Genomic DNA, 24893 nt, shown 5'->3' with positions numbered 1-24893 from the left:
CTCCAATACATGCCAGCTGGGTGACCTTGGGCTAGTCATAGCTCTTCGGAGCTCTCTCAGCCTCACCCGCCTCACAGGGTATTTGTTGTGGGGGGGAGGGAAGGGAAAGGAGATTGTAAGCCCCTTTGCGTTTCCTTATAGGACAACTGCTGCCTCTTTCATAAATCACGCTAAAAAACCTCATTCGTTTTCTGCCTAGTATTGGCCCCAAATCCTATAATTTTCATTAATTTGGCTGTGCATTTTTCACCAGGACAACTGGAAGGGAGGGATTGATTTCTCTTCGGCAACCCAATGCCAAAAAAAACCCTGAGCTGAACACGGGTTTGGGTCCGCAATCCGTCATGTGCTGATTGCCCCTGCCGGCTGAGAAATGTGTCTTTCTAGGCGCACCTCCTGCGGCTTCTCTGGCTACCCAAGCATAGTTACCTATATTGATACCTTGGGGAAGACAGCTTGAGGAAGCCAGAAATGTGGAGAAAGAACTGATTGAAAAAGACAGGGTGGGTTTCTGAGGCCCCTTCTGCACATGCAGAATAATGCAATTTTGATCCACTTACAATGCACTTTGCAGCTGGATTTTACTGTGCAGAATAGCACAATCCACTAGCAAACATTGGTAAAAGTGGATTGAAAGGGTATTACTCTGCATGTGCGGAAGGGGCCTTTGTGAGGTTTGTTTACGTGATTCCACAAGGAAGTCCTACGGGCACCATTGGCACCTGTGTGAAGTAGGCACTTAAGACCAGTATGCTCAGTTGGTAGTACAGAGCCAGTCTTTCACTTGGGGGATCAAGGTGAACCCCTGAGGTACGGAGGCAGGGGTAAACTAGGTCCCAGGTGGGACTACCCAATTTTAGCCCTTGTTCACGTGCCCTTTGTCTGTTTGGTAGAAGAAGAAGTTTGGATTTATACCCCCCTTTTCTCAACCATAAGGAGTCTCAAAGCAGTTTGCAAACTCCTTCCCCCAACAGACACCTTGTGAGGTAGGTGGGGCTGAGAGAGTTCAGAGAGAACTGTGACAGGCCCAAGGTCACCCAGCAGGCTTCATGTGGAGGAGCAAGGGGGGAAATCTGGTTCGCCAAATAAGAGTCTGCCGCTCATGTGGAGGAGTGGGGAGTCAATCGAAGTTCTCCACGCTGGTATACCAGGAGTCTTGGGCACTCCACCAAAACCCCTGAAGGGCAGGGGATGAAGAACAGAGGCCTGCTACCCAAGGCGGGATTTGTTTATAATGGATGGCAATATTTCTGTCCTGGGCACTGGCCAACCAAGAATGCCAAACAGGGTCACCAGGTACTCTCTGGCCACAGGTGGGGATGAGTGGGGGTGGGGGGTCAGGTTGCCAAATCCAGATTGGGAAACTCCCGGAGATTGGGGGGGGGGGGGGGGGAAGCTGGGAAGAACGGCACAGAGTCCCCCCACCCAAGCATCCCTTTTCTCCAGCTGAGCTGACCTCTGAAGTCTGGAGATGAGCTGCCGTTCCAGGGCATCCCCAGGTCCCACCTGGAGGCTGGCATCCCTCACTGGTGAGGCTAGGGACCTCAGTGGGGCAGGTCGCCATAGAGCCCAGCCCCCCTCCCCCGCAAAGCACCCACTTCCTCCAGGGGAGCTGAGCATTGCGGTGGGGGGTGCGATGTCATTCCAGGGGATCTCCAGGTGCCCCCTGGAGGCTGGCATCCCTGGGGGCGGGGTTGGCCGCTGCCCCCCTGCGCGCGGGCTTTGTCTCGCAGCCGTCGCAGAGCCGGCGCTACAGAGACACACAAACAGGCGCCCGGGCGGCGGCTGCAGCAGCCGGAGGATCCCGCAGCCGGCTTGCAGCAAGGACGGGCTCGGCTGCCCGGCGCCGCTCGCCCCCCATGCCCACCTCTGGGCCCAGCCCCGCTGCCCGCTATGGGGGCACGCGGCCGAAGGGCGCTCCGCCGCCCCCCAGGGGCCCCCTCCGCGTCCAGCCCCGCATCTGGACCCTAGAGGGGCACCGCGGGGCAGAAACGCTCCGAGAAGGGGGCCTGAGCCCCCCGGAGTCGCCCCCTCCAAAAGACACCTCCCAGGTAAGCAGTTCTTCCCTCTTCTAGTCGGATAACAGGGATTGGGGGGTCTTGCATCCGGAAATTGGGGGAGAGCATCCTCTTCGCGCCCCACCCCACCCCATTTGGGGAGAGCAGCCTTTTCTTTGAAGATGGGCAAGGTCGGGGAAAAGGTGTGTGTGTGGGGGGGAGAATCCCCCCCAGATGCCCCCAAGTTATGCTCCTGTCTCTTTAACAGCCCTGAAGGTGGGAGGGGGGGAGAGAGATTCGGCTGTGCTTTGTTTGTCTTGGAGAAGGGGCATCTGCTGAAATTCTCCCCCCCCCCCCAAAAAAAAACACCACCACACACAAACAGCACACCCAAATACCTGTTTTGCCAAAGGCCTAGGGCTATTGTTCCCACCTGGTAAAGGAGCCAGATCAGGTAAATACAGAGAGCCTTTCTCAGTTCCTTGGAATATATTGGTGTGTGTATGTGTGTGTGGGGGGGTCTTTTTACCCTGGCTTTCCAAAAAGGGGCACCTTGGTCTCTGTACCCTCCCAGAAGCCCCCCTTCCTCCCCCAACCCCTAAGAGAAAGAGTCAGCCAAAACTGTTGCCGTAAGTTCTTTTTGCGATGCTATTTTCCCTGCCTCCTTGACTTCCAAAACATCTCTAGAGAGACGATTGGGTGGCAGATGAATGGGGCGAAAAACAGGCTCCGCATCTTCCCCCCCCCCCGCCTCCAATTGGCAGTGCCAGGGTGGGCATTGGTTTGGGAAGGGTGGGACCCAAGGTGATCGAAACCCTGTCCGAGCTGCAGGAATACAGATACCTGGTGAGAAACGCGTTTGGATAGTCATTCTAGCTGGGAAGGATGCCACACGGTCCACAGAGAAAATGATGGTCGGTCTGTGTCGAAGGGGTCATTTGGGGCCACCCCTCACACGTGCTGAGCATAATGCAAGGTATCAATTACATAACTGAATGGTAGTAGTATATTAATCTCAGTGTTTTCTGCAAGGGGGCGAGGGATAATCCAGTTTTCCAGCAGGGAAATTATGCCCAAACTTGAGCAGAAATACAGCTGACAGGGGACGGGAAACTAGAGCTATACTCAAATGCCAACTTTGATGCGTTCTCTTTGGATCGAGGGTTAGTTGTCTAGGTGTTGTGTTGTACAACATGGTGCGGCCAGAAACCCCCTGATTTCTGTTGAGTTTCTGCCTTGCCTCCCTACCAGAGAAGAGGTATGCATTTGTACCCAGAAGACTCTCTGTTCAAAGCTTGCTTCGATTGTGTCTTTGTGGTCAGGGGCTGGCTGGAAATGCCGACAAATATTGTCGATTCAGCTTTCAAGCTGGGTGCCGCTGGCTTCTGCCTCCTCCTGCCTCCCACTGGTTTGAGAGGAGTGAATAAAAATCACATTTTTGAGGCACCTTGCCAGCAGACACTCATACCTGCCCCCAGGGGGTGGGGATTTATTGAGATGCTGAAAGCACCGGCCAATGGCTTGGATTGTAGACCGTTGTGAGCCAACCTGCTTGCATGCCTCCACTGGAAAAGCCTATAGGAAGGGAAGGAAAATATTGAAGTGGGTTTAGGGCTGATTCCAGGCATGCTTGCGCTAATGACCCTGATTTGAATGGGACACTTAATACTCATAGTCCCTGATTTTGAAAACAGTGATCTCATTGCCCATGACAACCTAGCAGATCCATGGGGCAACTCCTGTGTGAGGTTTCACCAATCTAAGCTCATTGAAATCAATTGTTTACTGATAAGGTAAAAAGTAAAGCTTTGCTTGCAGAAAGTCCCAGGTAAAAAGGATCCCGGGATGTGAAACACTATGGTCGATTCCCCACCGAAAAAATGAATGTAGATACAAACCGGTTTGGGAAAAACCGGGACCTTTTCAGCATGGTTTCAAGCAACCCCACTGCAGCTTCTGCCCCACAAATGATCCTTGTTCCCAGAAACGCAGGATTCCCCACTAAGGCAGATTGAACATGCGATCGGCTCAGGGGCTATCCTGATTGGCTGTTGCGTTGTGTTGGGGCGGAATTTTTTTTTCAAACTTCTAGATCCACATCTCTGCGAGCATGCGCAGAATGACCCTATGCGGAATGGAAGAAACGGGCAATTAAAGCGAAGCCCTGTTTCTGCGTCCCTCCTTGTAGTCAGATCCACGTGGATGCGACATGTAGCACTGCTTTGTATTACCTTCAACTAAGTCAATCAGTTAAAACCGGCCCCATGTTGCTTCGTATCCACATGGATCTCTGGTCCACGGAATTTTTAAAAAGGTTGTGCGCGCATTGCGCACAGCCCACTGCGTTCTCATTGGATGGGAGGCTCTATTACGTCACTACCAGCAGTGGGAAAAACGAATCCGGATTCACCCCCCAACTTCCCCACTGCTCCAGATTGCCCACACATTTTTTTGAAAAGGTCTGCTTTCTTGCAGGTTCTAAAATAACACATGCTGGGGGGGGGTGCCAGAAACGGGATGAAAGTGTGTTTGGCCCTGGTGCGGTGGGAAGTTCTGCTGGAAACCTGGATATTTTGTGTGACGAGCACAAATCTAATCCTCAGTGGGGAATCAACCTATGGCCCCTTCCACACATGCAGAATAATGCGCTTTCAATCCATTTTCGATGCACTTTGCAGCTGGATTTTACTGCATGGAATAGCAAAATCCACTTGCAAACAATTGTGAAAGGGGATTGAAAGTGCATTATTCTGCATGTGCGGAAGGGACCTTAGCAGTGGTGAGATTCAAATAATTTCACAACTGGTTGTTTACAAGCACAATTTTAACAACCGGTTCTGCTGAAGTGGTGCGAACCTGCTGAATCCCACCACTGGGCCTTAGGTTTGAGACCCTGGAGAGCCCCTGCTCTAACCACGAAGGACCAGTGATCTTACTTAGTACTGAGGGAAAAGATGCAAACAAAGATGCACAAGAGGGACTTTTGGCCTCGCTGTTCTGCTTCCTGTGTACCCTTGTGCCTTGATTGTATTTCTAATTTGCTGGACTGCAAGGGCAAAGTCTTGAAAAGGAAAAGAGCAGGAGAATGCAGGGATCCTCCTTTTTGTGGTGCTTTGTAATACTATAACCAAAGTGTGAAATTTTAAAAGCTGGTGTCCAACAGGACTGCTGTGTAAACTCTCAGCCTGTTATGTGCGTGAGAGAGAGCAGAGAGAAACTCGAAGTCCGTTCATCAATATGTATTCATGTCAGTGGAACTTTTAGCCCTGTCAACTGCAATTCCAGTTTTCACTTGACTATCCTGGCAGGTTTGAATTAATAACAACTCTGTTCAGGGAATGTTTCCCTCTTTTTATTATTATTATTATTATTATTATTATTATTATTATTATTATTATTATTATTATTATTATTATTATTATTATTATTTTCACTTCTGGTGTTCAGGTGCTTGCTCCGTTTGTGTATTGTAGCTCTGAAATTCCACAATAAAACCCTAAACCTTCCAAGCGCTGGTTTGAAGGTCTGTGGATAGAATGGATTTGTTTCTATTGACTAATTTGTCCTTTTTCCTGCATGCATTCTTTGGTAGAGTTGGGAAACTAATCAAATATCAATCAAGGTTTTCAGAATTTTGACTTTAATTTTTTTGCCCTAAACTCACAACTGACCCCTGGTGGGCTTTTCAAGGCAAGACACTGGGAGGTGGTTGCCCATTGCCTGCCTCTCTTTTGTCCTTTGTATTCCTTGGAAGTCTCCCATCCAAATACTTGCCAGGGTGAAGGATGGGTTGGTCATGCATGACGTTTCCATGGGAGGACTGTCCTCAGCGAGGACACAGACTGGGTATAGTGCCATGGAGCCCTCTCTCCAGGAGAACTGACCTTTGTAGTCTGGAGATGAGCTGTAATTCTGATGGGTCCCCAGGTCCCACGGAGAGATTGGAAACCCCTCCCCATAGCTCATCCAGGAGACAACCATCTATGCCTGTTAACCATATGTGTGTTTACATGTCAGTCGATGGCTCTGCTCCAGTGAACTAAGCGAGCAACAGGATCTTTTGCTGTTGAAATCAGCCAGGTTAGACTAGCTGCGTAACTCACACACCAGGCCGATTTGTCTTCAGCGACAGTGGGAAGCAGCCACGGAATGCTTCTTTTCAAAGATAGTGGAAAACGAATAAGAGGGCTTCTGTTGCCCGGCGGGTCTCTTGGATGTGAGATTCTGCAAGCTTTTGAGTTTGCAAAGAGCTCTTGGATGGTCAAATTGGAAAGCCTTTAATTCTCAGCTGTATTTTTAAAAACAGCTCCTTTGCAAACAATGAGATCAAATCTTTAAATCTTCAAATCTGAACCTCTGCCGGAATGCTTGAAAAGCAGGTGCCATTTGGAAAAGGCAGCGTTCAGTTCTGCAGACTGGTGGTTTAACTCAATGCGAGGGACTCTTAGATGCTCCCCAAATTGTCTGCCTGTGAATATTATAGGGTTGGTTGTGAAAGGGTGGTATGTGCAGGTCTTTTCTGAGCAGAGTTGTTGTTTTCAAATGCTGCCATAGCAAACTGGCTTTAAAAAAAAATCAATTGCTTATCCTTCACAACCAGGCAGTTAACCTGTCAGGGATCCCAGCAAGACTGAAGGCAAATCGTGCCATTTAAAGGCTGATAAGGAGGACATGCCTTGTAAGCCTGGGGAATGTCTTGAGAGGAAGGGCAGGGTATAGGGAATAAATATTAATGCTGTATGATTACGTGGTGCTGTTTTTCCATGGACTTCGTGTTTTCCATTCTCAACAACATACTTATACCCAAAGCTTACAAAGTTAGGACCAGAGGTGGGATCCAGCAGGTTCTCACAGGTTCCCGAGAGTAGGTTGCTAATTATTTGTGTGTGCCGAGAGGGGGTTACTAATAGGTGATTTTGCCACGTGATTTTTGCCTTAGTTACGCCCCTCCTCTCAGCAGTAGCACGCAGAACTTGAAGCAGTCTAGCAGGAGGTGCACCGGCGTGCGTGGCAGCCTGCACCTGCGTGCATTCATTTCCCACCCAAGGACCGGCGCAGTGGCTGCGTCCTTGCCACAGCCCCGCCCAGGAATGCCCCGCTCCGGAATGCCCAGCCATGCTCCCTGCCGTGTCTCTCCACTCTGCTAGCCTCCTACATTGGCTTACGGCTACAGTTTGAATCCCACCACCATGGGAACCTGTTAAAAATTTTTGGATCCCACCACTGGTTAGGACTGTGAAATGGGGTGAAAATGGTCACTTGTTCAGAGCCAGGGTAGGAAACCTTTCCTCAATTGTGGTTTGGCTTTGCAGTGCCAATCCTTATGGCCCTGTGAGATCATCAGGAAGCCTATTCAGAGCGAGGGTGCCGTTTCTTGCCCTTGCTCTGATTTGGCTTGATGACATCATCAGGTCACGAGAGCAGATGATGTATTTTCCTCACGCTGCCTGTTTCTGATCCCTGATTGGCTGGGATAACCTCAGAAAATCAGAAAGAAGCTTTGAGGTTTTTTTTCCATCTAAAGATGCCAGACCTGCACCTTGGGGAAAAATAGCAGTGGTGGTGAAAAAGTAAGCGAGGGAAGATTCATTGGCCAGTTCCCTGGAAACTCTACCTTTTGTCTTGAACAATTGATTTGGGTAATAATTTGGACGTCCCAACACTGTGTAGGCAGATATACATTTACTTCAATCTTTCAGTATATGCTATTCAGCATGGTGCAGTGGTTAAGAGCAGGTGGAGTCTAATCTGGAGAGCCGGGTTTGATTCCCCACTCCTCCACCTGAATGACAGAGGCTTATCTGGTGAACCAGATGTTTTTCTGCACTCCTCCATTCCTGCTGGGTGACCTTGGGCTAGTCATAGTTCTCCCTGAATTCTCTTAGCCCCACCTGCCTCACAAGGTGTCTGTTGTGGGGAGAGGAAGGGAAAGGAGCTTGTAAGCCACCTTGAGTTTCCTTACCCGAGAGAAAGGTGGGATATAAATCCAAAATCTTCTTCTTCTTCTTTTCCCACTCTCACTGTTTGTCAGTAAGTTTAGTGTCCATTCCATAATATTTGGTGAAATTCAATAGGATTTATGCACTTGTCGGGGATAATGTAACTTTGAAGCATCCTGCTTAATTTCTGCACCATTTCACGGTAGCTTGTCCTACCAGTTTGTTGTGAAAGACAGGTGAGCAAAGTGAGCATTATCAGACACTCAAGACAATATTCTAAAAAATAGTTAGGAAATCACAAAAGGAAATATAAGAGGGTCATCTGCGGTGGAGGATGGACTCTACTTTGCCCCTCCCCACTTTGCCCTTCTCCACTGATTTGATTTATTACTGATTTGATTTATTACTTTTTTGTTATATATATAACAAAAAAGTAATAAATCAAATCAGTGGGGAGGGGCAAAGTAGAGTATATTTATATATATGTAACATAAGTATATAGTAACATAGTGTGTGTGTGTGTGTGTGTGTGTAAACGTATACATATATGTGTGTATCATAAAATATATATGTAACATAAAATACACACACACATATATATGTGTAACATAAAATACATATATATGTAACATAAAATATATATGTAACATAAAATATATATGTAACATAATGTGTGTAACATACATACATACATACATACATACATACATACATACATACATACATACATACATACATACATACATACATACATACATACGTGTGTGTGTAACATAAAATTATATATATAACATATGTAACATAAAATGGCCTCAAATATTAAAACATTTCAATAAATTACAACTACATGAAAGTATGAAAATACTTTCAATCCTGTGAGGTGTGGTAATAGACTCAGTAACAGCAAAGATGGAGCGAGGGAGAAATGGAGAGGCCAGATGGTACTTGCCGTTGCTGCCTTGATGCTGTAGTATTCCTAGTGGAACAGCTCTGTCTTACAGGCCCTGAGGAACTGCACGAGATCCCACAGGTCTCCGGTTTCACTAGGCAGAGCGTTCCACAAGACTGATACCACATCCAAAAAGGCCCTCCCTTGGCTGAGGCTAACTGAACTTCTCTGGGGCCATGGACCACCAGTAGATTACTATTCATAGATTGAAGGTCTCTTTGGGGAATCTACCAGGACAGACAGTCCTTTAGGCACATCCATTTTGTGTTGATGTATTTATAAACAACCATCAGCGTTCTAGTTCATGTATTTTAGGAAGCTTGCAATAAATAAACTTCTCTGTTTTCTGTTCTGTGTTGACTTAGATCTGAAGCAAAAAATTCTGAATAAATTACAAAAGGTGACATTCCTCAGCCATGGAGACCAATCAGGACTCTTCGGTGTTCCTGGTGAATATTTTGGAGGAACTCGATACCAAGCAAAACACCATTTCCTATCAGGATCTCTGCAAATCGTTATGTGCAAGGTTCGATTTGTCCCAGCTGGCTAAACTGAGGAGTTTGCTATTCTACACTGCCTGTCTGGATCCTAATTTCCCTGCCACTTTGTTCAAAGACAAAATGAGGTGCACCGTCAACAACCAGCAATCCAAAAAGATAATGGTTGCAGCAGACGTCGTGACGATATTCAACCTCATCCAGATGAACGGGGGTTTGGCCAAGGAAAAGCTTCCTGTGGCCCGAGAGAAGGTGAGGAAGAAAGAATCAATAGAGTCCTGCCGGTCTGACACTGAAGTTTGTAATATGGTGGACTGTGTACCTGATTGTGAATTGAGAGACAGGGAATTTTGCAGAGGATACTCGGCCAGGAGGTCTTCTAAATGTCGGAAAGGGGATTGCAAAGACTGCCCGCAATTCGTACCCGCATCGGAACCGAATTTTTTGCTTGGGGTCAATAAGGAATTGAAAGGCCGAGCAGCATCCCTTGACCGGTTGCAAGCTCTAGCCACATATACAATCACCAGCTCTACCCCCTGTGAAATGCAGAGCACATATTTCCCCATGAACATGGATATGGACTCTATCTCTGACCAGGACTCGTTGCCAATCAGCACAAGCATCAAGGAGACTTTCATTTCAAACGATGATCCCTTTGTGATGCAGTCGTGCATGCAGAAAAGGAACATATTCAAGGAAGACTTCCACAATCTCTTAACCATTTCTCCAAACTTGATGTCGCCCACGAGGAAAACGGAGGATGAACTTGTAGAACCCCCGAGCAGGAAGGAGGCTTCCAAGCAGGCCTTCTTCAACCACAGTTTTGAGATGCCGCACAGCAGCCAATATTTGAACCCAATTTATTCTCCTGTCCCAGACAAAAGAAGAGTCAAACATGAAAGTTTAGATGATCTCCAAGCGTCTACTTATTTTGGCCCAACGACCATCCTTGGATCGCAAGATACTAAAAGGTGGTTGGGAAAACCCAACAAACAAACTCCGTGGCCAGCAAAGAGCTGGAGTCTAAATACTGAAGAAGTCCCTGATTTTGAAAGATCCTTTTTGAACAGGAAGCCTTCAGAAGAGAAACCCCGATACCAAGGTTCAAACAGCCAACCTTCCAATTTCCCAACTGCTGAGAGGCACCAACCATATCTCAGCTCAAAGGACCAACAGCCGATGCTACAGTCCAACTATGCAGTGAAACCAAACGGACATAAATCCAAAGACATCCCTTCCATTTTAGAAATGGAGCAGCACGAACCCATCAAGAAGTTTAAAGACAAAAGTATTAATTGCACGTCTATCCCACTTCTCAGCATTGACAAAATGAGCAGTGTTGGAACGCAGACAGACCAACATGCCTTGGAACATAAAAAATGTAACTCCAATCAGAATAAATATGGCGAACGACATTCTCTGAAGCAATCGGATGACGACTCTGAAATTGTGAGTGACGACATCAGCGACATCTTCAGGTTTCTGGATGACATGAGTGTCTGTGGGTCCTCTGGCGTGATGCATTCCTCTTGCTACAACAGTACCGGCTCACTTTCGCAGATACACAAATCAGACTGCGAAAGCTCCCCTGAACGCCACTTAGTGAAAATTTCCAATGGGAATTGCAGTAGCAAGCTGGACAAGGTGTCTCAGTTGGAGATCAACAGCCCCGCAGATGAGGAGCTGAAAACCAGCATCTGCAAGCTGGTGCTGAGGATTGGGGAAATCGAGAAGAAACTGGAGTCTTTCTCCAGTGTCAGGGATGAAATTTCCCAAGTCTTGGGGAAGCTGAACAAATTGGACCAAAAGATCCAGCAGCCGGAGAAGGTCAGCATCCAACTCGATCTGAATTCTCTCACGAGCGAAGTTCAGTCGGAGGAAAGTACCTCCCCGAGGATGTTTTCGTGTCACAATTCTTCGCACGGGGGTAAACTGGACAACAACCCAGACTGGTGCTGTTCGGACGCCAGCGGCAGCAATAGCGAAAGCCTGCGGGTCAAAGCCTTAAAAAAAAGCTTGTTCACAAGGAGGTCCTCTCGATCGCTTACGGAGGAAAACAGCGCAACTGAATCCAAGATAGCGAGTATTTCTAACTCCCCAAGAGACTGGCGGGCTATCACTTACGCTGACCAAGCGGGGATCACAGAGGAAGAGATGAAAGACCGAGACGGGAGCGAAAACAAGGACTGGCACCGGAAGTCCAAAGAGGTAGCTCTTTTTTCAATGATTCATTTAGAATTTGGTTGTAACTGTAGCCCTTCCTAGGAAATTCATGTTAGCGGTTATAGACAGAGGCGTATATAGGAAAAATATCACCTGGTGCAAAATCTGAGTTTTCCGCGCACCCTCTCCATATGGACGGCTGCCCTCCCCCACCATGACCAAACAACATTTTTTTTTTGCACCAGGTCTTGAAGTCAGTGTACGGACCTGGGGGGAAGGAGGAGGGGTGTGGGGGCGATTTTCTGCCCCCAGGTGACCCCATATGTCCCCCTGGGCAGTATGCCCCTAGTTATAGATTATGTAAGCCAACAAGGTATCCCTAAGCCCATTTATTTATTTATTTATTTATTTATTTATTTATTTATTTATTTATTTATGTATGTATGTATGTATGTATGTATGTATTTATTTATTTATTTATTTATTTATTTATTATTGCTTTTTAGATTTTTACCTTGCCCAACCCCAAAGGGCCCAGGGCTGCAACAACATTAATAAAGCATTAATACAATTAATACAATTAAAACATAATTAAAACATGTTGATCCGTGTATCTTGTGAATATACACATGCAAAAGATAGCTCACATTTGTGTCCCGCTTTCCTCTTGGGAGGGCAGGTAACTTACCTTATGCATACAACAATTTTATGAGGTTGTTTAAGTGGGGAGAGAAAGAGCACTTCCACACATGCAGAATAATGCATTTTCAATCCCCTTTCACAATTGTTTGCAGTGGATTTCGTTATTTTGAACAGTAAAATCCAGTTGCAAAGTGCATTGAAAGTGGATTGAAAGTGCATTATTCTGCATGTGCAGAAGTGCCCAGATCAGCAGCACTTCCTGAGAGAGAGAGAGAGAGAGAGACAGAGAGAGAGAGAGAGAGAGACAGAGACTCTGGGTTCATTCTACACCTTACAAAGTCTTTGTGCCTGATGAAGAACACCACCAATGGGAGCAATGGGAGTTGTGCCAGATGTAAACCAGCTCTTCTGTGTTTGTGACCACAGCATGCAGGGCAGGTGGGTGTAGCGTTCCCCCCCCGATATGTCACTGTTATCACAAAATGGCTGCCAAGGATGCAGAGCCCGCCACAAAATGGCTGCCACAGCTTAACATCAGCAACATAATGCAGATCTTTATGTTATGGTGGCCTCAACATTTTAAAACATCTACACAGCCAATGAAATCTCTACTTTGAGAATTTGTATTTATTTTACATACATAGAAAGATAAAGAAAAAAAATCCCAATGTAGTTTCTCTTCTCCCATAATAGTAATAATAAATGAAAAGAAGAAGAAGAAACACATAGACAAACACCTACACATATTTATGGTGACTTCCAGCTACCTCACTGAGGATCCAAGCATAAGTCTAACTCTTGTGCTTCTAAGTAATATCTACTTTTTTTCACTTTAAGTCCTTCTCATAAAGTTGTCTTAATCCAATACGCTGTTTTCATTTAAGTCTCAAATCCTGCAGTTGTTTCTCTGTGTATGTTTTCAATAAGTAGTCTGCAAAAGATTTCTAGTCTTTCAGGAAATCGTCTGTATTCTTGTCCAACCCCAATAATCAATCAGAATGCTTGTTGGGCAAAAGCCTTACTGGGCCCCGCCCACATCTTAAAAACACTTGGGGGCACCGCACCAGAAAAGGTATCAGTGGACACTCTGGGACGTATGAGTTGAGGATCCCTGATTGAAGACATTTAAGTTGAACTGGCTCAAAATCAGGATGTTATTGGATCCTAACCTGGCCCTAGTTGTATGGATAACGCCCAGTTGGTGGAGTCTAATGAAATGGACCAGGTAATTCAGTGTGGGTGGCCCACCACGACTGGGTCCAGGAGCAGTAGTGGCATAGTGGTTAAGAGCAGATGCATTCTAACCTGGAGGAACCGGGTTTGATTCCCTGCTCTGCCGCTTGAGCTGTGCAGGCTTATCTGGGGAATTCAGATTAGCTTGTGCACTCCAACACACGCCAGCTGGGTGACCTTGGGCTAGACACAGTTCTTCTGAGCTCTCGCAGCCCCACCCACCTCACAGGGTGTTTGTTGTGAGGGAGGAAGGGCACGGAGATTGTAAGCCCCTTTGAGTCTCCTACAGGAGAGAAAGTGGGGATATAAATCCAAATTCTTCTTCAAACTCTTCTAATAAATGCCTCTCTGTAGAAAGCGCTGAAAAGGCCCTCTCTCCATCGATTGCATGACAATTACGATCTTTTAAATGCATGCTTGACTCTTTGCCTCACCCTATTATTTCTCCTGGACAACATCTGGGAAATAAAATCTAAAGCAGAATGCATTCATTTCAGGCTTCGGAAGTAGGACCAATGCAAAAAAGGCACTTTTATCCAAACACCAGAAAGTCTGGCACTTGCTCAAGGTATCACAAAGCATGTAGTTTGCCCCCTCCCAAATAAAGACCTGCTTCACCCTGAGAGTTCTGTTATGAACACAGGAACCTGCCACATACTTGAAACTGAATATTTGTTCCTCTGTCTGTCTCGGTGTTGTCTACTGTGGTTGCAAGCAGCTGTCCAGGTCTCATGGCTTTGCCTGCACCTGCTATTCAAGGATTTTTAGTGGGTGATGCTAGGAATCCAGCGGAGTCTCCTTCTTTGGAGATTTTTCAAGAGAGGCTGGATGGCCATCTGACAGGAGTGCTTTGATTGTGGGTTCCTGCATTGCAGGGGGTTGGACTTGGTGGCCCTTGGAGTCTCTTCCAACTCTACGATTCTATGATTCAGTACGCTATTTCTTGCCATTCCATCCCTTCTACTCGTTTCCATCTTTTCTAACTTTGCATTCAGTGATGAATGTGCGTGAATTGATGAAACGCTTCAGCAAAGCAATCTTGTTGTACTTATTTATTTGTTTTGTTTCACAGGCCGTCCTTTCCAGGCAGCCTTAGGGTGACAATAAAAGCCATAAAATTGGCTGTGCCTCAGCACCAGGAACTCCACTGAGGGATAACAGTGAAATTAAAACCAGACCCCTTCAAACAGCATTCACATCAGTATGGGGAACACAGGGAGAAAAGAGAAGAAGGAAAAGAGAAAAGAGTGGGGGGAAAGGCCGTTGCTGTCTTCTGCCATAAGCTTGACGGAATAGCTCCATCTCACAGGTTTTGCAAAGCCTGGATCATGCTGTAACCGTTAACATGATCACAGGACGATTCCTATGGTGTGAATGCTTTACTGATGTGCACCTGCACATTGCTTGAAATGCTGCTGCAAAAGATCTGCGATCCCGCCATATGTATAATCACACTATATATTGTTTTTGGAACAAAACAGCAACATTTCACCCTTTGATTCCACTTATCTATCCTTTGCAAATAGAAATTTGTGCTGCATCCAAACCTACAATTTCTCGCTTTCTCTTTCTCTCTTGTCCGTATTCTGACTTTCTAAAATAACTATCATCTTCAGTAACGCTGCTGCTCACCATTTTGCAAGCCTGTCTGCCCGATTACCTTTCCTTTCCAAACTATTTTGCCAAGACAGGCAGGAGAAACACAGTCAAAAGGATGAGAGGGTGGAGATGTGTTTGGGAGGCTGCCAGCTAAAAAGTGAAAAGCCCCCTCCCAAAATACCTCCTTTGCTGCTACCCTGTTTCCCCGAAAATAAGACATCCCCTGAAACTAAGATGTAGTAGAGGTTTTTCTAAAGTGCTAAATTTAAAGCATCTCCCAAAAACAAGACGTAGCAAAGTTTTCGTTTGGAAGCATGCCTGTCGAACAGAACACCAGAGCATGCAGCTGTGGAGCGGAAAAATAAGACATCCCCTGAAAATAAGACATAGCGCATCTTTGGGAGCAAAAAATAATATAAGACACTCTCTTATTTTCGGGGAAACACGGTAGGTAGTGAAACATTTCTGTTTTATAGAGGTGCTGTTGCCTTTGTGACATCACTGGGCATTGCACAAATCCTTGTCCTAATCTCAGACACATTCACACGTGCAGCATGCCAGAATTCGTCAAATAAATCCACTGACAAGAATTAGGTAGAAGAAGAAGAGAAGAGTTTGGGTTTCTATCCCCCCTTTCTCTCTTGTAAGGAGACTCAAAGGGGCTTACAATCTCCTTTCCCTCCCCCCCCACCCCGCCCCGCCAACAAACACCTTGTGAGATGTGTGGGGCTGAGAGAGCTCCGAAGAACTGTAACTAGTCCAAGGCCACCCAGCTGGCGTGTGTGGGAGTGCACAAGCTAATCTGCTTCACTCCACAGCTCAAGTGGCAGAGCGGGGAATCAAACCTGGTTCTCCAGATTAGAGTGCACCTTGGTCTTAACCACTACACTGCACTGGCTCTCATGGAGAGAAGTGGCTTTGCCTGTATCTGCTGTTTAAGGATCTTTAGTGGATGATGCTAGGAATCCTGTATGCCATTTCTTCTCATTCCGTTCCTTCTGAACTGTGAAAGTTAGCATGGTTTAGTGGTTAAGTTGCCGGACTATGCAAATCTTTATAGTAGCCACTTGTTCACACCTGGGAGTCCCATTAGAAACTCTCAGTCTCAAATGTAGACACACCAGTGGAGAATTATTAGCATATCTAGGTGTTAGTGGTGTAGTGGCTAAGTGGTGTAGTGGTGTAGTGCAGCAGTGGTGTAGTGGCTAAGAGAAGGTGCATTCTGATCTGGAGGAACCGGGTTTGATTCCCAGCTCTGCCGCTTGAGTTGTGGAGGCTTATCTGGGGAATTCAGATTTGCCTGTACACTCCCACACATGCCAGCTGGGTGACCTTAGGCTAGTCACAGTTCTTCAGAGCTCTCTAAGCCCCACCCACCTCATAGGGTGTTTGTTGTGAGGGGGGAAGGGAAAGGAGATTGTAAGCCCTTTTGAGTCTCCTTACAGGAGAGAAAGGGGGGATATAAATCCAAACTCTTCTTCTTCTTCTCCTTAGTATTGTGATATTAGGGTTGGGGAAGTTTAGAATCTGATAGTTTATAACTTGGGAAGAAAATGCTTAAAACATAATAATAACAGTGACTGAACCCCAGAGTCCATAAATTTATTTTTCTTCCTTTTTTGGAACCAAGGTGTTTAAAGAAAAAAATTATTCCCCTTGCTAATGATGATGATGATGATGATGATGATGATAGCTAAAGAACTGGCAGGTGTGATATCAAACATATAACAACAATCACTCCGCTGATGGAATTATGCCCTTAGAAAACATTATTTTGTATAACTTTATTGGCTGGCTCCTAAATTTAGAATTATAATCAAGTTAAGTTTTATTATTTGTTTTTAATCTTTTGCCGTCTGACTGCTTTTATATTATTATGTTTGTACGAATTTTTTAAAAAAACTAAGTGTGGATGAACTGCTGAGAACCCGCTCTGAATGCGACCGCCTTTTTCCAAACCGTTTTTTAACCTTGTTGCAGGCAGACCGGCAATACGAGATCCCGCAGCCGCACCGACATGCTAAGCAGTCCAAAGACACGTTCTTGATCGAGCAAGTTTTCAGTCCCCATCCTTACCCTGCCTCGCTCAAGTCACACATGAAGAGTAATCCCCTCTACACGGACATGCGCCTGACCGAACTTGCCGAAGTGAAACGAACACAGCCGTCGTGGACCATCGAGGAATATACCAGAAACTCCGGCGAGAAGGGGAAGCTCACAGCTTTGGATCTACAAGTGAGTGGAATTAGTTTCCCATTCTGGAAGTGGCATCTGTTGAGAAATGAGTGGTGCAAATGCAGGCATGTCTGTTTTTGACTCTGAGTAAATCCCATGTAGGCTTAGGGAACAGATGGGTGTGTTGTTGGGTTTCAATGCAGAAGGTGCTAAGTCAAATGGACATTGGTTAGATTGCTGGACCTGGGTTCAAATAAAACAACAAACAGAGAATTGCTGCAAATAAACAGGCAAGGGGGAATAGAACGAGTTCAGAAAATGGCTCTGAGGATGAAGTTCAAGGAAGCACAGAAGCATAGGAAACATAGATCGCACAGCACCTGAAAACATTTTCAAAACACTTCAGCCAGAGAATCACTTTAAAAGGGGATTCATTTAAAACATTTGGAGGCCGGAAATAAAATGTTCAGGGGTAAAAACAGTGCAGAACTCCATGAAGGGAACATTTTATTTCCTGCCTCAAAACGTTTTAAATGAACTGTGCAGAAAAGACCACTATTGCTTTCAATGGATGCCTTTAACATGCTTATCAGCTTGATCCAGAGTTACCCCTTTCTAAGCCAGTTGCCTTTAATAGACTTAGAAATGTGAGTCTGTTTTGGATTGCATGGTGACTCATTTCCATTGCGAGGGGTCCAGCCTCTCATTTTCAAATTGCACGTACTGGTTTAAATCTCTAAAAAAAATTAAAAATCTGATGAAGTATTTCTTTTATTTCAGATTCAAGAATCTTTAAATCCCAACAATCTGGAATACTGGATGGAGGACATCTATACGCCGGGCTATGATTCCTTATTGAAACGTAAAGAAGCTGAATTTAGAAGGGCAAAAGCTTGTAAAATAGCGGCGTTGATTGCAGCTGCTGCTTGTACTGTTATCCTTGTCATCGTAGTTCCTATATGTACTATGAAATCATGAATTCGGGGACAGATGAAGGTATCTCAACAGTGTATATAATATTATTCCAGGTATCCCTTCAATATTTCGACCTCTTTGCGGCAAAACAATAACAATTGGCTGGGAAGAATGTGATGAGAGACCCCGCATGCAAAGAACCTTTTTTTCTTGGGAGTAGGGTTTGTTTGGTTTGTTTGTTTTTTAAAAAAAGAAGGGCATTCTCTGATCATAGAAAACCAGCTGACGGACTTATCAGTCGTTTGCTTTCATTTTGCTACTGATGGAATCTTTCTCTTTTGCCTCAAGAGGAGACAAATCATATCACAAAATTGGAGATCGATGAAGGAATTAACTTTCTTCCTGTTCCAAGATAAATTTTATATGGAAACTGAACAGTAGTGGGGTGACTGCCCTGTATGAGCTGCATTTTGATAGACAGCCAAAAAGCAATGCTATCTTTCCCCCAAAATGTGAAAAAGCCTGAATGTATTACATTTTGGTCATGCGTCTTGTCTTTTCGTTTCTAATTTGAAAGCAAGCTGTGTAGGCATGAAATAGGCATGTTCCTACATACAGAACCGATAAGGGCTCTTTGGAATCCGGTCTTCCTTGAAGACCTTCTTTGTTATTGCTAAGCATGTAGGTGAAGAGTCATCTGCTATAAACCAAAAAAAAAAAGCAACTTATTTCCCAACCCCAACCCCCCAGCCAAAAGGGTGATTTGGTTAATTCATACCTCCATGACTGCTATAAAAATAGTTATCTTGCTCCATTCCAACCGGACAAAGTCAAGACGGTCCTTTGCAGCTCTTCCCAGTATCGCTGCAACAGCTCTAAGCTTTCTGCAAACTTTGTGTGCCTTTTGGAAAGTAAACAGATTTTTGTTTTCATTTGTTCTGAGATTTTCAGTTCCTAGCTAGGACCTGCGTCGCACCTAAATTTGTGAAGCAATGTCCACAAATCATTCTTCATGCATCACTTTCTTCAAGTGTTCCCTGTTTTTTCACGTGCATATTTAAAAATGGAATGTGCACGGGACACCTTGGCATTTTGCAAACATCTGGGCCCTTTGAGTATCTTCGTGGAAGAACCAGGATTGGAGCAGTGCCTTGCCTGAGCATAAACTGCATTTAACCACCACCCCCTCCCAATCTTTTCTTGTAAAGGGGTTTTGTAGCCATCGGGGCTGGCTACACATTATGGGTCTACTCTGGGTCAGCTCAAGCAAACTCATGCCGGGAATTCCATGTTGAAATGTTGGTTCGGGGGCTCTGTGTGGGTTAGGATTGTGCGAAAAGGGGGCTTTAGCTGTTGGTTTGGTTTTTTTGAAACCCGTTAATGGTAATGTTGATATTGCTGTATATTGATATTGCGGAGGCCGCTTTTGTGACTTCTGCATTTTAAGGGACATTCCCCCCATCTTCGAGAGCAGTGGGGAGGAAAATCTTCCCCCCCCCTTCAGAGATCGACAGCCAGTTTTTCCCTTAAAATGCAAGAGCCGCAAAAGCCGCCTCTTCAATATCGATATAAGCAATATCAGTACTGCCTTTAAAAGGTAATGTCAACCTTTCCTTTTGCCTTTCAGTCTTTCCTTGTGAGCAACGTAGGGGCGGGCAATTGTGAGCCATCTGGCAGACAGTGGGGCAGTTCCTCATGTTTAAGCAGTGAAATGCGAGGAAACCCCCACGGAGGAATGACCGTGGGGCTGGAAGAACAATGAACAGCTCCCCACTCATCCTGGATCACGCTGTGACTCTCCGGTCTCTAAAAATTGTCAGTTCCAAGACTATTCTTGCAAAGATGTGTTTGGCAACATATGCTAACGTACTCTGTGACCCACAGTACAGTATTATTTATTTGTGTCATTTATTGTCCACCTTTGACACTGGGAGGCAAGGTGGATTACAGTCAACAAAATGAGACTTTCATTAACCAACACATTAGGATTGTAGAAGTCTTGGCCAATAATGGGAGGAATTTGCTTGTTTACTGTCAAGTGACAGTTGACTTTCAACAACCCTGTTCAAGGCAAGAAAGATTGGGAAGTGGTTTGCCGTTGCCTGCCTCCACATTACAACCCTGGTATTCCTTGGAGGTCTCCCCATCCAAATACTAGCCAGAATCAAGGCTGTGTGACTTGCCCAGGGTCACCCAGAAAGCTTCCAAGGTACTGGCAGGGATTTGAAGCTGGGTTTCCCAGATCTTAGTCAGGCACCTTAACCACTACACCATGCTGGCCTTTATAATCATTAAGTTCAAGGGAACTAATTCCCCACAATGTGTATGTAGGATTGCGGCCCTAGTCTCCCTAAATGGGCTCTTGGAACTGAGGACAGAGGAGGCAGAGATGAACCCGAATAGTATTACGCTGCTTTCGCACAGGGATGCACGTGTGGCGGTTGAGAAATCTTCCCCCCACACGAAAGCCAGCATGGTCTAGTGGTTAAGAGCAGGTGCACTCTAACCTGGAGAACCGGGTTTGATTCCCTGCTCTGCCACTTGAGCTATATCTGGTGAACTAGATTAGCTTGTGCATTCCAACACATGCCAACTGGGTGACCTTGGGCTAGTCACAGTTCTTTGGAGCTCTCTCAGCCCCACTACCTCACAGGGTGTTTATTGTGAGAGGGGAAGGGAAAGGAGATTGGAAGCCCCCTTAAGTCTCCTTACAGGAGAGAAAGAGGGGATTTAAATCAAACTCTTCTTCTTTTCCACATGTGGGCAAACCAACTTTGCTTTAAAAAAGACGCTGAAGTAGAGCAGAGGAAACTGGAGTAGAGCAGAGGTAGAGTAGAGCTGAAGTAGAGCAGAGGAAAGTGTCACATGGATGCTCCAGACAGCCCTGCTTTGATCTGTGGGGCAGGACAGTGCGATAGTGTTCCACATGGTGGTTTATAGTGTGGGAATCATATCCCATTTTCAACCACATAGGCATAGCTAGGAAGAGAGTTATGGTTTGTGCTTTGCATGCCAAAGGCCCTGGCCACAATCTGTCACCTTCGCAATTTTTCCAAAATGATCCTGGAGCCATGAGAAAAACTCTCTTTAGGAGACCCTGGACAGTTTCTGCCAATCTGAAGAGACCCAAATGAGCTGGAAGGCCCAAAAATCTAGCTTAGCACAAGGCATGTTCAAGAAAGATGGGACTATTGCAGTGAGAAAGGTGTGGGCACCATCAAAAATTTGGCTAATTGCTTGGCGAGATTAGTTGTGCAGACGGACAACTCCCTTTCTGTGAAACCTCTTGCATCATTTGAGAGTAAACCCTATCATTTTTTCTGTAGCCGTTTTCAAACGTTCAACCAAATAACGGGCATTTGTTGGTTGCCAGAAAGGACTCGGGTTTTTTAAAGCACAAAAGATACAATCTAATATGCATGAAATACGTACTTATAGGATACTTTTTAAAGAGAGAGAGAGAGAGAGAAATTGCTGCCAGATTTAGATAACTTTGTGGGCCTTTCAGGTCAGTCTGAAACAGGTCTACCCAGCAGGGCTTAGCCCAGGGGTCTGCAACCTGCGGCTCTCCAGATGTTCATGGACTACAAATCCCATCAGCCCTTGCCAGCATGGCCAATTGGCCATGCTGGCAGGGGCTGATGGGATTTGTAGTCCATGAACATCTGGAGAGCCGCAGGTTGCAGACCGCTGGCTTAGCCCAAGGAAAGTATTTTTAGGATTGCACTGTTTGTATGGTAGGTATGCAGCCTTCTTATTATTGTGTGGCAGGGGTGGAGCGAGGGGAAACTGTGCCCAGGGCATGCATGCGCCCTGCGCCCCTGCTGCAGCGGCCATGGCTCCGCCCAGGGCGCCGCCCGCCCCATTGGCGCTACACCACTGTTGTGTGGTGGAATTTCAGAAGTTGGCTGCATTGCAGCAATGCCTGATCAAGGGCAAACGTGTATGTGGATTGGATCCTACTTGTAAAATTTCTCTCCTTCAGAAATGGAGGGAAGTTGGACAGCAATATAGAGTGCCCAGCTTGCATGCGCCATCTTGGGTGCGATGGCTGGGAGCAAGGGTGTGTCTTTCCCCTGCTGCATGTATTGCAAGATCCACTGCACGCATCGCAAGAACTGCAGCATTTTTTTGTATTGCACAAAATGGCAGACAGGGTGCTGAAACACAGGGACTGATACAGGGTCACAATTTTTCGCTATTACCATGGTGTTGGGTTTGGTGGTTCTGTGCTGGCACAGAAGACAGGCCCCTCCCCAAATGATGTTTTGCGTGATCACTTCTTCCTTCCCACCTACCTCAAGACTGTTCCCATGTTACATCTGACTTGAGGCAAGGGGGTAGCATGAGGTCTTCATTGTGGACACACATCCTTGAATGGCCTCTTTGTTATGGGAGGGAGACAACAGGATGTTAATATCCGCCGCCCCCACAAACGTATATTTGAAGTGCCCACCAAGAACTGCCATTTCTGATGTATCTAACTGGGTAGCTAGTAGAATTCCTCACAGAACCAGATAACCCAGCAGTGTGACTTCACATCAACTGTGGTACACATGGACTGTTGCATAGAGTGCTGGTTACACATGTACATCTGAGGTGAAGATAGGGTTGCCAATGCTGGCTTGGTACATTCCTAGAGATTTGGTCAGAGGGCAAAGCTGGAAGAGGGAGTTCAGTAGGGATGAGATGCTGTAGAGCCTGCCATCCTAAGCCGCCATTTCCTGTAGATGAATTGATCTCTGTAATCCGAAGATCAGTATGACGATCAGTTTCAGGAGGCCAGGCCCCGCCTTTGGTCTGGTGACCCAAAGTCAGAGGTAGAACCTCCACACTTTAGCAGACTTTTCATTTGGCAACTCTGGAGTCACAACTAGGGCTTTTTCCACACGAGTCCCTGGAAACATTTGCAAAACATTTTTGATTCCCCCTATTTGTCCACACTTATCCTCTTGAAGTGATTTCAGGCAGCCATTTTGTCTGCACTTATCCTCTTGAAGTGATTTCAGGCAGCCATTTTGTCTGCACTTATCCTCTTGAAGTGATTCCGGGCAGCCATTTTGTCCGCACGTATCCTCTTGAAGTGATTCCGGGCAGCCATTTTGTGTGTCTTTTGTTTTTGAAAATCCTCTGTGTATTCGATGCTTCGTTCCTCTCTAGGGGTTATATCAGCACTGCCATCTTGCCTCCCACTTGGAGGAGAGGCCAGCCAGAGTAAGGAGCATGTAATCCTTGGCCTGATAGGCATACCCACATAAGAATGCACTCCCCAGAGTCCTTGGGATGATTTCTCAACCTACATCCCATGTTTGTTTTGTGAAATCATAGGTTGTGCCTGCCTCACTTCTCAGATTTTGAGAAGCCATCTTTGGTCAAGTAGTACGAAGGCCCCAAGAAGCCAGAGCAGCAGCAATACCCCCGCCCCCGCATACTTCAGAAGAAGAGATTGAAAGCTGGTATATATATATTTTTCTCTTTACTATTGGTATACACAAAATACATTTGGGTAGAGACAAAACACATTTAACAGGACATCCCTTACCAAAGCCAACCTGCGTGTTCAGAACCAGCACATGGTAGACTCTGCCAGCAATGCATTTAGCGTGCTCTATTGCGTAACTGAATCCCTGCACTTTGAAAACTAGCTCATCAAGGAGGAGCCAGGATAGGGTTTTTTTTTCATGTTCTAATTGTCCCCATGCAGGGCATTTTCAATACAAAAGAGAATTCCATCGTGTACGTACATAGATTGGAAACCTGATATTTTTGACATGCTAACATTGTACTCAGTTTCACCGGGTTGCCAACTTTGGTCCGCTGTGGAACAGCTCTAAACCATATTCACACACTTCCCATGGGAACACAGATAGAATCCCAGGGCATTTTTCTGGTATAGTCAAGCAATATTTCAATTCCCGCTCCAATAACAGTGACAGGATCCAATCCCCCTGTAACCATAGACCCCTGGTTGTGTGTAATGACAAGAGGCAGCCAATGGGAATGTGCCTCCCATAGGTTCAGTGGGACCTGAATGAGCATTACAATTTAGGCAAAGCTGTAACCCATAGATGCATATTGACTCGTGGGCATTTTGACTGGCAAAGATGACTGTTTGCATATGTGGGTCTCATTTTCTTGGTCAGAGCAACGGCTGAAGAACTTCCCCTAAAGTCTCAAGATCCAGCCTTTAGGTGAACGTTGAGATTCAGGGAAGGTGGATCTTTGTCACTTACAATTATTCTTTTGCAAAATAGAACTATCCGGCAGCAGTTGCCCGAAACTATATTGTGGTCGATCTTGTGAACCGATTACTAAACTGTAACCTACGTTGTGTAATATATAATAGACTTTTGTATGGACATAACAATGCAGCTATAGGTGCACTATAATCCTTATCGTGACTGAAAAACAATGTATAAGGTAGTATAAATGAAAATAACGATGAACATATTGGTATTTCTTTTTGTATTTATACCTTATAAATAAAATGGTTATATGCTCCATTAAAGGATACTGCAAAAAAAAAATTAAAGGAAATTATCATACAGAACTTTTCCTGGGTTTTTTTTACTGGGTCGTACGGTTCACCTTGCAATCCACATAGAGCCTTTCCACACGAATCCCCTAAAACGTTTGTAAAACGTTTTCAACACACACACATACCCGCCTTTTGTTCACACTCAGCCCCTTTAAACAATTCCTGGCAGAAATTTTCCTAGTTTGTGGACAAATTAGACCTTCGTGCTGCCGTCCACTGAGTTTTCTGTAGTTCGTGCTGTGAAGG

General features: G+C 45.6%; 1 protein-coding gene and 1 long non-coding RNA gene across 3 annotated transcripts; both read left to right on the top strand.

The window, feature by feature from the left end:
- The first annotated feature begins 1767 nt into the window (after positions 1-1767).
- MINAR1 (membrane integral NOTCH2 associated receptor 1) lies at positions 1768-20687 on the top strand. The gene is made up of 4 exons (XM_048519617.1): positions 1768-2051; positions 9251-11590; positions 17000-17254; positions 17975-20687. The coding sequence occupies exons 2-4, from the start codon at positions 9302-9304 to the stop codon at positions 18170-18172; spliced, it is 2742 nt and encodes a 913-aa protein (XP_048375574.1). The 5' UTR covers positions 1768-2051; positions 9251-9301; the 3' UTR covers positions 18173-20687.
- Positions 20688-20784: 97 nt separating this feature from the next.
- Positions 20785-24659, top strand: LOC125424732. Of its 2 annotated transcripts, XR_007243269.1 has the most exons (3): positions 20841-20905; positions 20948-21632; positions 21789-24659. It is a non-coding gene; the product is annotated as an uncharacterized LOC125424732 (long non-coding RNA). The 2 variants fall into 2 exon arrangements; XR_007243268.1 differs by having other exon boundaries at positions 20785-21632.
- Positions 24660-24893: the final 234 nt, after the last annotated feature.

Source organism: Sphaerodactylus townsendi, linkage group LG17, assembly GCF_021028975.2.
Source record: "Sphaerodactylus townsendi isolate TG3544 linkage group LG17, MPM_Stown_v2.3, whole genome shotgun sequence".
NCBI lineage: Eukaryota > Metazoa > Chordata > Lepidosauria > Squamata > Sphaerodactylidae > Sphaerodactylus > Sphaerodactylus townsendi.
Note: the sequence above shows the minus strand (reverse complement) of the source record. Positions and strands in the feature narration are given on the sequence as shown.